This window comes from Calonectris borealis, chromosome 4 (assembly GCF_964195595.1).
Source record: "Calonectris borealis chromosome 4, bCalBor7.hap1.2, whole genome shotgun sequence".
NCBI lineage: Eukaryota > Metazoa > Chordata > Aves > Procellariiformes > Procellariidae > Calonectris > Calonectris borealis.
In genome coordinates this window covers 83,211,575-83,227,379 of record NC_134315.1, presented here as the reverse complement: position 1 = coordinate 83,227,379, position 15,805 = coordinate 83,211,575, and the positions used below count along the sequence as shown (strand labels likewise).

At 47.8% G+C, this 15,805-nt stretch overlaps 1 protein-coding gene across 1 annotated transcript in view; it reads left to right on the top strand.

Moving 5' to 3' along the window:
- The window catches only part of SHROOM3 (shroom family member 3), a 154,498-nt gene that overhangs the window by 116,747 nt on the left and 21,946 nt on the right, over nucleotides 1-15,805 (top strand). The window contains exons 3-4 of the mRNA XM_075150381.1: nucleotides 4,731-4,859; nucleotides 15,489-15,620. Of these exons, the coding sequence (XP_075006482.1) occupies nucleotides 4,731-4,859; nucleotides 15,489-15,620 (261 nt within the window). The remainder of the gene's footprint in view (nucleotides 1-4,730; nucleotides 4,860-15,488; nucleotides 15,621-15,805) is intronic.

The following is a 15,805-nucleotide window of genomic DNA, read 5'->3' as shown; positions in this document are numbered from 1 at the left end:
CCATTACGCAGGGAACTATTTTTATCAAACATGGACTTTAATTCATTGAGAATAATATCTCTGCAGACCCTGGCTGAAATTGGTCAGCTGGTTCAGACGTAATTGTTGGGGGATCTGCTGGGCGGAGGCACGCACCCCCACTTATTGTCTAGGCTTGATTTAGGAAACCAATCTGTACTGGAATGTGGAGATTATAAGTAAGGATAAGGAAGACCAAAGAAAGTGCGAAATAAGAGCCAAGAGCCCAAAAGGTTAAGATAAATGGTATGAAATGTTTCAAGTATGCAGGTAATGGGAGGTCAGCGCAGGAGGCAGATAAGACAGCCAGAGGAGGTCAGAGTCGTGTATGGTCAGAAGCAAAGGATCTCCCTAAAACATCGAATGAGTTCTGCAGGGATTGTGGCAGCTTGGGAAGGACATGAGACATCAGATGGCAGCAACAGGGAAACCAGTCTCGTAGGGAGCTGATTAATGTAAAATAAGGCCACCCATGCTTTCTTGTAGAGCTCTGAAACGGGTGGTAAAAACTAGGGGAACCTTTCGCAGATGTCTGCTTCAGAAAAGGCAGTGCTGGATGTGCAGAGGAGATACTGCTGCGTAGGTTAAGAGGTGCTGCCTCTTTCTTCTGGCGGCTGGTGCTCTCTGCACAAGGCAGAGGCGACCAAGCTGTGGGGCAATGAAACTTCTGAGGAGCAGGCTTTTCTTTAAAAAAGGCTTAAATCTGTACTATTGTATTCTTTCGCTGTTTGTTGAGCAAGCGTCAAGAAAAAAATCCTAGCAGGCCATATTTTTAGATGAGGGAAAAGCTGAGCAGAGTGTCTTTGTACAGCTACTCATTAAGATGTGTGGTATTAAATACCAAAGGCACTATGGAAGCAGCAAGTATAAATAACAATTCATAATTAAACATGAACTTTGCAGAAAAGGAAGGATTTCAGAGGCAGCTGCCAGCCTCAGGTGGGAGGTAAAGGAGTTTTAAATAGACTGCGCTAGGTTTCCTGTCTCCCGCTTGCGAGCTTTAGAAACAACATGATAACAAAAAGAACAACTGCAGGCCACTCCTTGCCAGGGATACTTTTTAGCTATGCAATTGTGATGAGGCACTTTGCAATATCCCGAAATAAAATGCAGCCCCAGCTTTAAAGAGCATCCCAGCGGGCTGGGTGCTGTTGCAGAGAGCCGGCACGCTGCACCGTCGGGAGGCAGCTCGGGCTTTAGAGAGCGGTCACCCTAAGGAGAAGGCTTGAGTGGCGACAGTCAAGACGCAAGGTAGGCCCTCAACGTCTTTGCACTAGGGTGGCTGTTTCCATCTTATGGTTGGAGAAGTATCTTTATAGAGATTAGCACACTCCTGAGCGGTAGATTGAGCTGCCTTAGAAAATGATTTAGAAATTACTTAGGATATCTTCCGGGATAAGCAGTCAGATCGCTTGACTTAGTATGAGGCGGAAAGCTGCAAGGGGAGGAAAGGTGCTGGGTTTTTGGGTCCTGGTCGGAGGAGGTCTCCACCTCTGCACCTGCAGCCCTGATGCTGGCCTCAGGTATTTTCCCTGCTCAGCCAGCTGTGCTCTCGCTGGAGGCACCCCTGCATGGGTATCGTCCTCTCTGGCAAAGCACCCGGCGGTGGCCGCTGCTGACGGGCTGCTGTGCTCCATCCCTGATGTGTGTGTGCTTCACTGGTGGAAGGATCCTTATCTCTTGTGTTCCCCACTGGGCTTGATTAATGGTGATTTTTATAGACTGGCTGATTAGTTTTCAATGTCTTATTGAGCCCGCCGTTCCACACAGAGCTCCGTAATTATAGTTTTTTAAGAGGCTCGGGAAAAACTCAGTTGCATTTCCTTCTTACCCCCGAACAACAACCCCAGAGCCCATGCAGACACTAATTAACGTTTCTTTGTCTCTGTGAGGTAAACCCCAAAGTTATGCATGCTGGCAAGCACGGGTTTCTCACTGTGCGAGAGGGAACACCCAAGCTGCTTACCCTCCCGCTGCTTGTAGCCACTGATTGTGAGGGTCAGATCTGTGTGGATCCACACAGGAACGCTTGGAAGTGACTTACTTAGAAAGCTCTGCTCGCAGCAGAGTTTAGAGTCTGTGTTGTCTCTTGCTTTCTTCACGTGTTTCGAAAGCTGTTTTTTAAAAAAAAAGAAGACCCTAAGTGCTGAAAGATCACTAGGCTCTAGTGATGGGGAAGCCGTAAGCACTTACTCCTTTATATCAGTTTCTCAGGCTGCTTACTCTTTTTTTCTGTATTTGGCACAGGGACAATTTCCCAGTCCTAAATATTGTTATTGGCTAATTCGGAGATAGCTGACCGGAGAGAAGACATGAGCAGCTTTACTCACTGCAGGAGTACAGCTATTGTCTAGCCTGGGAGAGCCAAAGTCTGCTATTTAGGAAACGAATAGGGAGGTTTCCTATGAACACGGCAAAGATCTTCTTCTACCGTGTCACTGTCTCCTTTCAAACAGGTTGAAACAGCACTCTGAGAATTGTCTCAAAGAAATCGCCGTGACTTTGTACGTGTTTCGGTGTTGTGAGGAGGGTTATAGCGCCGTGGCAGTTGGCGGCACTTTGGGACATCCGGATGCACTTTCCGAAAGGGCTCAGCACCTGCATTGCCCCTCAAAATCAGCAGGAGGAGCCACAGGTATCGGCACTTCTGCAAATACAGCTGCTGGGCAGCCCCCAGTTTTGACCCACCAGTTCTGACTCATGCAAGGGTTACCCCGAATCAATGAGGCACGTACGGTCACAGCCAAGTGCCTGTTCTCCCCTTTAAACTAAGGTCGTGTCACCCCAACACGCTACTGTCTGTGAAGGATCTTCAGGTAAACTCTATCTTCTCTTCATGGCCCCGTTAGCAAACCAGGGAGGTGTAAGGGCTGGTAGTTGCCTGCGTGGGAAATGAGGCCTGAGTAGGGAGGTCAGGATTTATCCCGGAGTTAAGACAAGTGCCTCTGCTGAGATCCTTTCCCCTCTAATGGGATCCTGCCATGACGCTGTCAGCGAGACACCTCATTAGGCTTCAGCACGATACGCAGCAGCCTTGCCACGAATTTGAGCTGTGCTTAAACACTCCCAGGGGCTTTGTGGGGCCCCTCGTCACAGAAACCTCTCAGCAGCAGTGTTGTAGGGACAGAAGTGCAGTTCTTTGTGGCTGGGACCATCTCTCCAGTGTTTCCATACAAAGCCTTAAACGGAGGACTTTGTCCTCTAAACACTACAGCCGTAAATATATTTTGCTTACAAAATTGTATACCTCTTTGTACATACAAGATGTTTATGTACAATCTTTTCAATCCTAATGGGTAGCAGGCCTTCTGTCCTTTCTCTATCTTGCAGTGAAATCTCCTCTAAAAATTAGTAATTTTTCATGGTAAACTTGGTAAGCAAAGAGAATTAGAGCAGTTAACGGTATTGGCACTTCACAGGGCTGCAGTAAAGGAGTACATAGCAAGGCTGGTACAGGAGCAGGGAGGGAGATCCTTCTAGTTTGATGAGAGGCTTGACATCATCTCAGAGGAGAGGGGTGGCAGAGACAAAGCAGAATGGGATTTGGCACATGGAAAGAAAAGGCAGCTAAGGCAGGATTTAGGGTAAAATTTGGATGAAGATAAGCAGGGCAAGCAAAAAGGCCGTTCCGGACCAGTCGCTTTCCCTAATCTAGGTGAAAGTGCTGCTGCGCTTCCCTGGTATATCTCATCCGCAATGTGAGGCTTAACATTCCTGCCTGGCACGTGGGGGCTTGGGGAGGGAGCGTGGGGGAGGACCCAGCCGGACACAAAGACGGCTGGCCTCTCACCGGAATGGCATCCAAGCCATCTCAGCTATCCAAAGCCCCAGATGCCGGCATGTGCGCTCAGCCTGCAGCGCGCTAAGCACACAACAAGAGGCAATTACAGCGCACCTCGGGCCACGGCCCGCTGCGGGCCGAGGGAGGCACGGAGGGGGTCCTTTCAGACGCGCTTTTATTCAGCGTGGGGGTTCCTTGAACAAGCAGAAATTTCAAATCTCTCCCGCGTTTCAGTGCTAAAAATGGGAGCAAGTGGGAATACTGGCTCGTTTCAGGCTCTCCTGTGCCTGGGGGAAGGAAGGAGCTGAAGTGATGGTTACACGATGTTTGTGTGACTTCTGCATGCGTGTGATGAAGCGGGGTAAATATTTGTTTGCTAACTTTGTGGAAATATCAGTAAAGGGGGGGATAGGCTTCTCTTTCTTGCTCTCACTGTGTGGACCTTTCTCTTAGCTTTTCTCTTGTGTGTTCAGAGCGTTCCCTGAGCTCTCGTAAGGTGGTGAGGTGTGGAAAGGGCATATCCCACAGTGGAACCCCTGAACTCCACACTTAGGGATTTAGAGTCCCAAAATGAAGGTGTAGGATAATGAGTTTTGTGCCGTGGATGCTGGAGCTGATCTCTCTCCAGCGTTCCGAGAAGCAGTGCTGCGGTATTGTGCAGCTCCTCCAAAATGGTCGTGAGGGGCACCCGCAGGGGCTGAGCACTGCCTAGGTATAAAGGAGAGCAAAATTTCACCCTTAGAGCCCGCCTGGACAAAAACATAGAGAAGAAAAGGGATACACGTGGCTTTCTGTGACGCTTTTTAAAAACTAGACTGATGCCCCTGGGTCTGTGTATTGCCTTCTTTCCTAAAATCCTTATTAAATGTAGGATACGAGGTCTGAGTTTTTTGTGTGTTGATGTTTACGTGGCCTCGGTTTCTTTTGACAGGGACACACATGCAGCAACGGGATGCGCCGACCTGTCTCCCAGCCCACTCAGTCCGGACTGTGTGACCACTGACTTTCAGCCCAGCAAAACCACGTGGTCAGGAGGAGTTAAGTTACGGCTGAAGACCAGGTGGGAATGCGTGTATCTGTGTCCCTGTCTGCTGTGTGTGTCTTGTGGCTGCTGTTCTTGGAGAGCGGCTGGCAAACTCCGCTTCCCTCTTGCGGGAGTGAGGGCAGCAGTAATGCTGGAGCAGAGCAGCGTGAATCCCCAGCGCCTGCAGCGTTAGGTGGTGAAAGAGGTCCAGGACAGTTTCTTAACCTCACGCCCACCTTTTCCCAAGGCTTCCTTGCCCTCAGCATGGTGCCAGGGAAATGAATTCACCTTTTGGGCCTTGAGTCAAGCATCAACGTTGCTGGATGTCAGGAACATCTACATAGGGCTGGGTGTAAAATAGTTACTGCATTGGCTGCCAGTATGCCTGAGGGTGACTCACTGAGAAGGAGTCCTGGAAGAGGTGTCCTTTCTCCTCAAAAACTTTTGTCAGGGGTGGTAAAGGTTATCAGAGGTGCTGGACCAAAATATCTCCACAGAAGTGGTGTAAGCCTGCTGTGGCTCCCCAGCTTTAGGTGCCTGGCTTTCCAAAATCACCTGGCTTCTTCCAAGTCTGTGAGTTTCAGTGGGAGTTTGGCATTCATGACAACCCTGCTGAGTGCCTATCTGCATTTTTAAATGATTAAATGTCTCCAGAAGTCAGTTTCCTGAATTGCTCTGGATCGGCCAGTGTTGTGGCAGAGCCTGCTTTCTTGCCTTTGTCCATGCAGTTTAGGACCAAATCCTACAGCATTTATGCAGGCAAAGCTTTTGCTGGCATTAAAAGAGCCTCTTAAATGAGTCAGGTGGTAATCTGGGTGACCTCATAGGTTTTTGTGTCTCAGTCTTCTGAGATTTGCACCATGAAGTCAAAGCAGTGACTTTTATTGGCAACATTGCGTTCAGGCTAGACCTTGACTTATTTGAAGTCAAGAAGCTACACTGATTTCCTATAGCTGAAGGAAATGTGGCCCGGTGCCTGTTAGTGAGCAGCTGAGAAGGGAATGCGACATGTGAAATCACGTTCTGATCTTATCCAGCAAGGATGCACTTCTGGAGCAAACTCACTGACCTCAGTGGAGTTGCTCCAGCTTTTAGCCACTGCAAACAGTTACGGATGCTGACCCTGCACAGCCTGGGAGGCTGCAAAAGGAGGAGAAAGGGCTCAGCTCTTCCGCCAGTGTTCATATGTGTAACCTCACTACATTTGTATTGCTTTTCTCCAGATGAAGATTTGCACCATAGCTTATATCTCTCAGACGGAGCAGATTTTAGAGGCTGAAATCTCTCCTCAAGCTAGTTTTATCAGGGAGAGATTTATCTCTGACTGGGGTGTGGGACTCTGCAGTTCCTGAGGTATGTGACCCACAGAGATTTTGGGAAAGAAGCTCCCATACATCCACCACCTTCCGAAAGCAATGAGTTATTCAGCATATGCCCTCTGTGAATCCCTCTAGTAGCAGATCTTTGCAGAAGCTCCAAAGTTTAGCGTTTCACTTGGATTAATTTGTCTTTGGATGCAGAGCCAATGTTTTGCTTGACTTTTCCGGCAGTGTCGGAGGCTGTGTCTGCATATCTCAGTTTAACTCGGGCTGAAGCTTTGGTTACAAACAGGAAGTTGCTTTAATGTGTAAGAATTTGAGTGTGGGAGGGTGTTTCAGACTCAGCGGCCTTTGCTTTGGCCATAGCAGCGGGTGCAATTCCCCTGCTTGTGTACTTTCCGCAGACTCACCCTAGGCGATGAAGGTGACGGGCTGTCAGCGGTCCCGATCAGTTTCTGAAATTTGGGGTGATGAATGAATGTCCTTAGTCAAAGGGAACATCCAGAGCTCAGGACCGGTTTCTCAGGTGTTGTTGCAGTTGAGCATCTATGGAAAGGAGCAGCACAGCACCAGTCTGCAGTTCACCCTCCCGAGCGTACATGCAACGATTACTCCCTGAAGCTTGCCTCATTTCCTCCGCTGCGCAAAATAAACAAGGCCAGGGTGGTATTGCCAGCCAGTGCAGCCACGTTACTACAGCTCTAGCTGTCGGTAAAGGGCAATCTGAGGTGAGAAGGAGGGAAGAATTAGGTCTAGAAATCCAGATGCAGGGGTGTCTTTCACCAAAAAAATGTTTATTATCGAAGTGATTAAAAGTTTCCCTGAGGGAGAGGACAGGTTCGTTAACTGTTCTGTGGCTGGAATTGTGTTAGATCACTGCAGATTTGCTGTTTCACTTGCCCCACTGGTGTAAGTCCCAGTGATGTACTCAAGGATGGCCACCTATCCCACCTGCTCCCTGCAGGAACAGCGGGAAGGTGAATTCCCAGCTGGGAGTAAATCAGGAGTTCACCTGACTAGCTAAAAGTTTAAACTCCCCTTGGTACCCTTTGCCTTTTTTTTTCCTTGCAGTACCTCAGCAAGCAGTCTGTTTGTGAGCGGATCCCCCTCCCCCCCCCCGAATGTGTGTATACATGTACATACATTCAGCACACGGACCTAAAGGACCTTCTTCTTCTCTCCCATTCGTCATTTCTACATTAGCACTTTGGTGCTGAGTTTACTAGCGTTGCTTGTGATTTGTAACCCCGTAACTCAGAGGAGGACCCAGCTACTGTCTGAAACGCTTGCCCTCAAAATCGCCTTGGTTACCTGTCGTGACTCATTGTCCACGTTACGTTTGGATAATCAGGCTCACAGGGCAGTGTTTCTGCTGCCAGCCACCGAGTTCCTCCAAAGCACTGAACGAGACTAGGAAAACACATTCCTTCCATTGTTTCTAAGTCTCTCCTGTTGCAAGTTGCTGTGTGTTTGATATCAGGGTGCGAAAGAATCTAAACTATGCTTGTTTTTCTGTCTTTTTAACTAATTTACTGACTGGAGAAGAATGGGGAAAAATTATTTGAATTAAGCCCGTTGGGCCAATTCATCAATACGGATAAATCAATGCGGCTCTGTGACTTCTGCAAAGCCACGGGCAGGGGAAGCCACTGTAGAGTCTGGCTGCTGAGATTTTCTGCCCATGCTCTGAGAGATGATGTGAATGCCTGGAGAAGACAGGAAATAATAGGGTCCTTCTCAAAGACTGTAAGTTCGTCAGCTGTCTCTTTTCCATATCTGTTTTTTCTTCCTCTTTTTCCAGCAAAGGAAACAGAGTAAAATTGTAGCAAGAAGAGGAAAGTTGCAGAGGGTCTTTAATCCAGTGCTCACCAGCTCCTCATTCTAGCCTACACATGTTCTAAGTACCAGGCAGGAGGCTGTCTTGGCTTCCACGTGTCTAAGCCGGAGCCCTGTGCGAACGGTGCAGACGGACTATCCTGGCGGCCAGTACTTTCTCAAAATAGAGATCTGAAATACCCTTTATTTTGCAATTTGAATCATACTTATCGTGTTGCTTGGTAATGCTTTCTTTAAAAAAGAAAGCTGTCAGAAGATCCCGGTAGGACAAAGTCCTTGAATCCAGTTATCAACCAGAATGAAGCTTGTATACATCACCTCTCGCACTAATAACCAAAGCCTCGCTGTTCCTATTCGAGCCTGTTGTCTGGTTAGTGTCAGGGAATGTCAGTGGGACCCTTTCTTTGTGTAGGGCAAAGTCTTCAATCTAAATATTGCCTGTCAGACATATGCTTGGGCAAAGGGAAAATGAAGCAGCAGTGCACGGCCAAGTTCTTAGCACTGCACTCTGCGGTAGGCCCGTTGGGTGATTTTGTGTAAGTCACTTCACCTCTCGAGGCCTTTGTTTCCTTTTCTGGAAAATGGATAAATACCCCGTTCTTGGATAAGACAGCCTGGGGGTTACCAAAGAAATGTGATAACACAGAGGTGTGACATGCAAGACCAATAATCATTAATTACAATGTTTGACTGTTCCTGAGTTCAACTAAGGAGTGACCGTTGCTCATAGCTGCCATCACCTCTGAGCGAGCCCAGCACTTCCTTCTGCAGCTTGGGGTGGAGAGCGTTCCTTTCAAGAAAAGCCATCTTTCGTCACCTGCAAACTCTGGCAAATTTTGCTGCAGCACTTGACACTTTCAAGAATCCACAGCCATCCACACCTTGGCCCTTACCAGAGGCAGCGTGATGAACATTGCTGTGCCCTTGGTCATTCCCACCCACGAAATAATCTTTCTGCACCATTTTTCTCTGCCTGCTTTTGGTGCCAGGGAGCGAAGAGGAGGAAGAGAGACAGGCTGTTTCTTGCATGTGGAGTTGAGAAGAACGGTAGAAAAAATCTGTATGTACATCCACATACGTGGTTGTCGTCTCTGCTTTCACACAGAGCTTTTCTTTCCAGTGATATGGTGAGAGTCGGCGATGGTAATGGTAGGGAACCTGAGCAGAAGCCTCTGATTCTCTGCTTCCTCGCCCCAGAGAGACTTTAGGGAGCTCAGTACCTGTCTCCCAGTTCTGACGTGGCACTCAGGGCCTGGTCTGATGCTACCCAGACAGCCCAAGTGGTGCTCATCAAAGGGGAAAACAGCGTCTGACACGTCAACTGGAAGCAACGTGCGGGCATGACATCTGCCTATGCCACTGGGAGAGGGACCAGAGAGAGAAGTGAGGCCAGACTGGTCTGGGGTAGAGCCCTGAACTTGCCTGGGGTATTTTTCTCGAGGTTTGTTTGTTTTTTTTTTTTTTTAAGACTGGGACTGCTAAAAACTGTGAGATACTCTGAAGGGATTCGCTGGGTGGGGAGTTGTCCTCTAGAAGCTGCAGGGATTAACATATTGTGGAATAGAAGGTTGTGTACTGTTATGAGAATATTCACACATTTCACCTAAGTGTTCTGAAGTGAGGGGTTTTTCAGTGTGTTTTTTACTTAGGGAAGGTTTTAATCTGAGCATAAAGAGGGGTGGGGGGTGCGACTCTCCCTTTCCTTTATAGGTGAGGAGACACTCTTGCCCAAGATCTGTGACAGGAAATATAATTTCATATAATTCTGGTCTTTCTAACGAGCTCTCCTTCTTTTTAGTCAAAATTGTGAAGGGACAGAGCTCACTCCAGATCTCTCCTGCCCCAGAATTGAGCAGGACGGCTCTGTGAGCCTAAAAAGACAGATTCAATGAAAGACACATCAAGCTGACGCCATTATGGTCCGACTTTTTTCTAATTGGCCTCATCTGTTATGCTTATTTTTAGAACCATGACTGAACCTTAATTAAGAGCGACGTTGCTTTGAGTAGATTGTGGCCTCGCTCTGTCGAAATCCTAATAGGCTTCCGAGTGCTTTAATTTTCCCTTCATCTCCTGCTTAATAGCTAGGCATAGGGACTGCAGCAGCGCTTTAGGATGTCTGTAGAACGTATCCTTGTTATGCTAGCGCTCCTTTTAGATGTGGCCATCTTGGAGACAGGTCCGCACCAGTGAAAATTCAGATCGTTGTTTATGCTTTGTATTGATGCAGGTACTCAGTCACCCTGGGAGGGTACACATGAATTGCTATGATCAGGATCTCTCCATGTAGAAAGAGCCTACTGCACCGTGCATCGGGGTGCGGCTCAGGTCATACTACCTCTGCCATATACTTTTTGTTAGTTTAGAAATATCACTAGCTTGAAATCTTAACCACTGCGAGGATGACAGGGTAAGAATGGCCAGCTGCCTTCTTGGCTTTCTCTCTTGTGACTCAGTGCCTGGGATCGGATCCGAGAGGCACAAACTTTGCACTTGCATCCAAATCTTTCTTCTCTTCTACAGGAGGAGGGTCTCTGCTGCAGGGCCCCCGTCCTTTCCCACCTCCCCAGAGGAACAGGCCAGGCCATGGCTATCCCTTCCAGCTCCGGGAACCTCTCACACAGCCACCTGGGCCACACGGCTGCTGGGGGAAAGCACATCCACAGGGATTGCGGTTGTCTGCGATGGCACGGAGTGACCCTCTTGGCCTTAGGTCTCTTCTCTATGTTTCCCATCTTTTTTGGGCCCATTAACACCAGCAGCTAGTCAAAACCATCCCTGCAGGTCATGGAGAATATGTCCCAGTGACCGGTGCTCCCGCCTGGATCCGCAGGTGGATTCTGCTCCTTCGGGAGAGATGCTTTTCTTGAAAGGTTTTGCTGCCTTTATCTTCAGCGTTCCCCGTCTCTGCTGAGGAGGATTTTGAAGCTTGCTGGGACAGAGAAAACATGAGCACAAGGTCAGTGGTAAAAGAAGAATTGTTCACAAATGGTCTCTTTTCAGCCATCTTGGATGATGTGTTTGACAGACGTGAGGCTGATGAAAACTTAACTCCCCGCAAGCTCTGTGGGTGTGTTGCAGTAGAAGTAGATCAGTTCATTGGGGCATTGATGACTCTGAGTTGCTAATTGATCAGCCACAATATCCCCTCCCCTTCTTTCCCTCATTAGCTTTCTAAAAGGCTGAGTTACAGCCTGTTACTGTCTGCAAGGATAAAATTCAGCCTGTGTTTCCTAAGAGAAGGTGCTTTCCATGTGAAATCCTTCTCTTCTAGCTTCAGCAGCTTGCTTTGATACTCTCACGCTATGTCTAATCTGCACAGCAAGTACCTCCTATGATGTGCCCCAGGATCCTGCTCCATGAAAGACCAGGATATGGCACGTGAGGGGAGGGAACTGCTTCCTTCCTGCTTCTCATCCTAACATAGAAACCAGTGCCATAAATTGGGCATAACGACAGTCATCCATCTGCAGTTCTTGTCGTGGCAGCAGCGGTCGGTATTGCTGTATTGCTGTGCTCCTCGGCCTCAGCCAAAGTGTGCTGGAGGCTGCTGTCGGACACCTGGAGCAGAGGAGTCTGCACGGGTTATTTGAACATCTTTTTCTCTTTTTCTTTTCTTTTTTTTTTCTTTTTTCCCCCCAAAACTGCTCCACTTGGAGGTTTAGGTACAGGGAAACTTTTCTAGGCAAATGTAGAAACAATGAAAAAGGCAATTTGAAGAAGCTAGGTTGTTTGCTTTGGTTAAAGACGGGCCTTTTTACACAGAAGTATCTGTGTGCTCTTGGAGGACACTGGGCTGGAGTACATTTGAATTGCAAAGCGCTCAGGTTGTGCATGTACTCTGGCATCAGTGAGAACAGTATGTAAAGAATGGAAATTAGACTGAATACATTGTTTTGGATGGTTTTAGTTTGTAACCTTGGGAAAAAGATAAGTCAACCTTTCAGTTATACTGTGAAGAAAGCTTCAGATGGCTGGTCTTTAGGTGCTGATTCATTTGTAGAGTTAGTGCCAAAGTATCTTTATAAAGTTCCATTACTGTTTTGCATACAAAGCATAAAAAAATCTACACAGATTACAGAGAAGAACACGCTCAGCTCTTCCTAATAAGAGAGGGCTAAAGAGCTATTAATGGTAAAGGGCCTCAGAAATGTCAGTATGGTCCTCGCAGCCCAGACTGCATCAAGCCTTTGCCAGACCGCGTTAGAGGAGACTGCTAATGTGCCGGTCACGTTTCTGTCTGAAAATGCTGTGACTAGTATAGAAACAAGGAGCACCCAGATAACAGCAGCTGGGCAAGATTAAAGACTATTCTTTTCCCTTTCCTTTCCCAGATTACGGTGTGAATTTGGCAGTATCTGGTACGTAATCAGTGTTACAGCTGCCGTGGAGCCTATTTAGATGCCAGCATGGCAGCAAGGTCCACTGGTTTCTCTGGTATCTTTGCTCTGAGGCATTTGTCATGATGCCAGCCTGACCTGGATGCCCAGGTTATCTGATCACTGGAGGTGTCCATGAGGAACCGGGAGTCTCTTTTCCAGCCTTGGCATTTACAACAGAGGGATCACTTTCTCCATTTTCTGAAGTGGAGAATTTTTCAGTAATGAGATTGTCCAGATGCTTTCGCGACTATGGTACAGGTGCAGCCCTTGAGGAACTAGTATAAAGGATAAGGGGACGAGGTCATTTTGTTATTATTGTTATTGTTGTTGTTATTATTATTATTACAGTTCTGCATTTTGAAATCCTACAACCTCCTGGAACAAAGCGTCAGCTGTTGCTCCTGGTTTTGTTGAAGGCGGAGCTACTGAGCTACACCCAATTTCTACCAGTTAAAGATCTAATGATTTATTTGTCTTTACTCAAGTCAGGAATTAGCTGCTGCATTTGCAAGTTTTATCACTCAGCCAGTTTGTCTGGGATGAATCAGGATCTGACGTTGTGGGCTTTACAAAAACAGTTCTGCCCCACGGGCCAAAAAGAGTTTAATCTTGCACTGGTTTTTATTGCTTCCTGAAAGTTGTGCTGTGCAGTAAAGTAAGTGTAACCAAAAGCTGTTGCAAAATTGGCAGATTAAACATGTCCAGCTCCCCCTCCATCTGTAACGGGAGATAGCTGTTCTCCTTTAGACACTGTGGTGCTCACTGTCATATCGCACTCCAGTTCCAGTCCTTTTCCCTAATTAGGCCATCATAATTATAAACTAAGCTTAAGGAAGTAGGGTGAAGCAAGGTGCTATTTTCAGGTGTTACAGAAGGCTGAAGCTAGGAACTTCTTGGTGTTCCCCCAACACCCCACACACGGGCACTGGCAGCATCGGCTGTGCCTTCCTTTTACAACCTCGGAGCTCCATCTCAAGGAGAGTCTTTCAGTTGATTCAGTGGAGACTGGATCAGGCCCCCTGTTCTCTGCCTTCCGGTGCACACGTGTGCGCAGAGACCCTCCATACTTCCATCCTGCCGCCTCCTTGGAGATCACCTGCGTGAGTCTGCAACATTAGCTGGAGATCATGTGTGCCGCAGCGCTTCCTCTCTTGGCTTAAGCTCGGCTAAGATTCGGTTACCCTTAATCCACGTTTCCAGGATCAGGTAGGTGTGGAAACAATGCAAGGTTATCCTGCACTGAGCTGGTACGGCATGTCTTCTGACTTAAATTCATAGCTTCGCTGTCCACGTGTTGTATTATTACAAGGATATCGACCAAAAGGGTTTAAAATACTTGTGGCTCGGAAGATTGGCTACGCAGCTCCCTTGCAGCTTTTTAGTGATCAAATCAAGGGATAACGTGTTTTACTTGTGATCATTCAGTGTGCTTTCCCAAGCAAAAAAATAGTGCTGGGGGCTCGTACTCCTTGAAAGTACGAAGAAAGTCTTTAAATCTCTGCGACGGAAAAGGCAAGAATGCGGGTTATTCTTAATAAAGTTTTGTCAACTTCCCATCCGGCAGCGTTCAGCTTCCTTGTTTCTCTGGGCAAGGAACCTAACAAAAGAGCTCTGTTTTAAACACACCTACACAGGTAATGGTAAAACGGTGCTCGGTTCAGCTCGCCGTCTGTAAACCTCCAGTTCAGCTTTCCTTAAGACAATCCTGTCACAACACATGTTAAAAGGAAAAGAATGTCCCTTTTTCTTTCTTCCTTTAGCTGGTGATGAGAGAATGACCTGTGCTTCTGAAATCTGTATGGAAAACCTACTGGTGAAATGGTTCTACCTCTCACTTTCTGCTAATGCTTTTCCGTGTTGCAGAACATCAGCTGGTGCCAGTGTTAACTTGTGCTAGTAAAGGATCTGACCCTAACAATCATTTTTTACTTTCTACATTTTCCTTTCGTTTCCTTTCGCAATCTTAGGCAGTACTAGGAGAGTCCTCTTTCGGTGTCTGGTTTACATCTGCAGAGGGTATTTTAATCTATTTACCGAGGTATTCAGGACGTGCTGTGCTGTGAAATTTTCAGTGAGACAAAGACTTTAAAGATGCATCATGTCCTCCTTTCGCGTTTATGCTTTATAGGTAGTCGAGGTTGTCCTGCAGGTGTCACATTTGGGACTTCAGTGGTACACAGGTCCAGTGCTGCTCCTTGTTCTCACAGGAAGAGTTAGAAACTGCGGAGACGAGTGCTAGAGCAGGGGGAGAGATGCCCCTCGGAGAGCAGAGGGAGGATTAGGACAAAGACTGGGGCGAAGGACAGTCTGTGTGGCGTGTTCAGGGTACTTGATCGCTAATCCCCTGCTTTGACTTTCCATTGCACCATTATGTGCTTTAAATAAGGTTGTCGGTGTTTTTTTTTTCCTCCTAAGAGCTGAAGGAGGCCTTCCTTAGCGTTGGTGACTGAAGCAACCGAAGGCCAGCCGTGCCATGCCTGGGGACGCACCCAGGCTCACACGCTGCAGGGGGACAGCTGGCCGGCTGCAAGGCCCTGGGGGATGCGAAGGACGCACATTGCTGGCACTTGGTTGTCACGTCTCTTCCTGCATTTTTATCAGCACTGAGGAGAGATCAAAACAGCATTGTGCGGGCTTCCACCCCCTCATGGTATTTGATTCTTTAGATGACCTTGCCAGCCGTCACTTTAAAATGAAGGGAACCTTTTGAGAAAAGCGCTCCTTCAGCATCTGTAAGAATCACATGCAGCCGCCCCGCTTGGTGCGTCGTGTGGGAGTCCACACGCAGCCCAGCCTGTAAACTGGTCCCTGTGAATGGGCCCCCAGGCTCGTCCCTGAGGGGTAAGGCTTCTGGCTGGGAGGTAGAGGGGAAGACCCCCCGCATTCAGCGATAACCCGCTTGTCTGCCCATGCCTGTTGCCTTGCAAATATGAGGGGGAGCGTGTTGTGTGAATGTCGGGAACTGTGCATGATTACTTCTTGATTTGCTTGGAAGAGACAAGAACTTGCAGTGAAACAGAAGTGAGCACGAACAATTTTATATGTGGCTTTTGGTGTTACTTCACATTCATCTTCCTTGGAAGAGCTGACCTATTGCTGATGCGCAAAATCCTTCTGCTTTTACCTAGGCGGAGTGAAACTCCAGGCCGACCTCACTCCTGGCATTCAAGCAAACTTGCGGAGAACCAACCCGATCCCAGCATGATGCAAATATCTCAGGGTATGCTTGGCACCCCTTGGCATCAGTCCTACCACTCCAGGTAAGCACTACACAGCTGTGGTCCTGTGCTGCATCAGCAGAGATGTAAAGCAGTGTCCATTTTGGATTTAGTATCATTTGCCTTGTTTTGATACATCTCGCACGGGTGTAGAGATCAGGCTCCCAAGCTAGCACGCCTCTAAACTAGTCCCCCAGTCCTATGTCCTTCCTTGTTTCCAGTGTCAT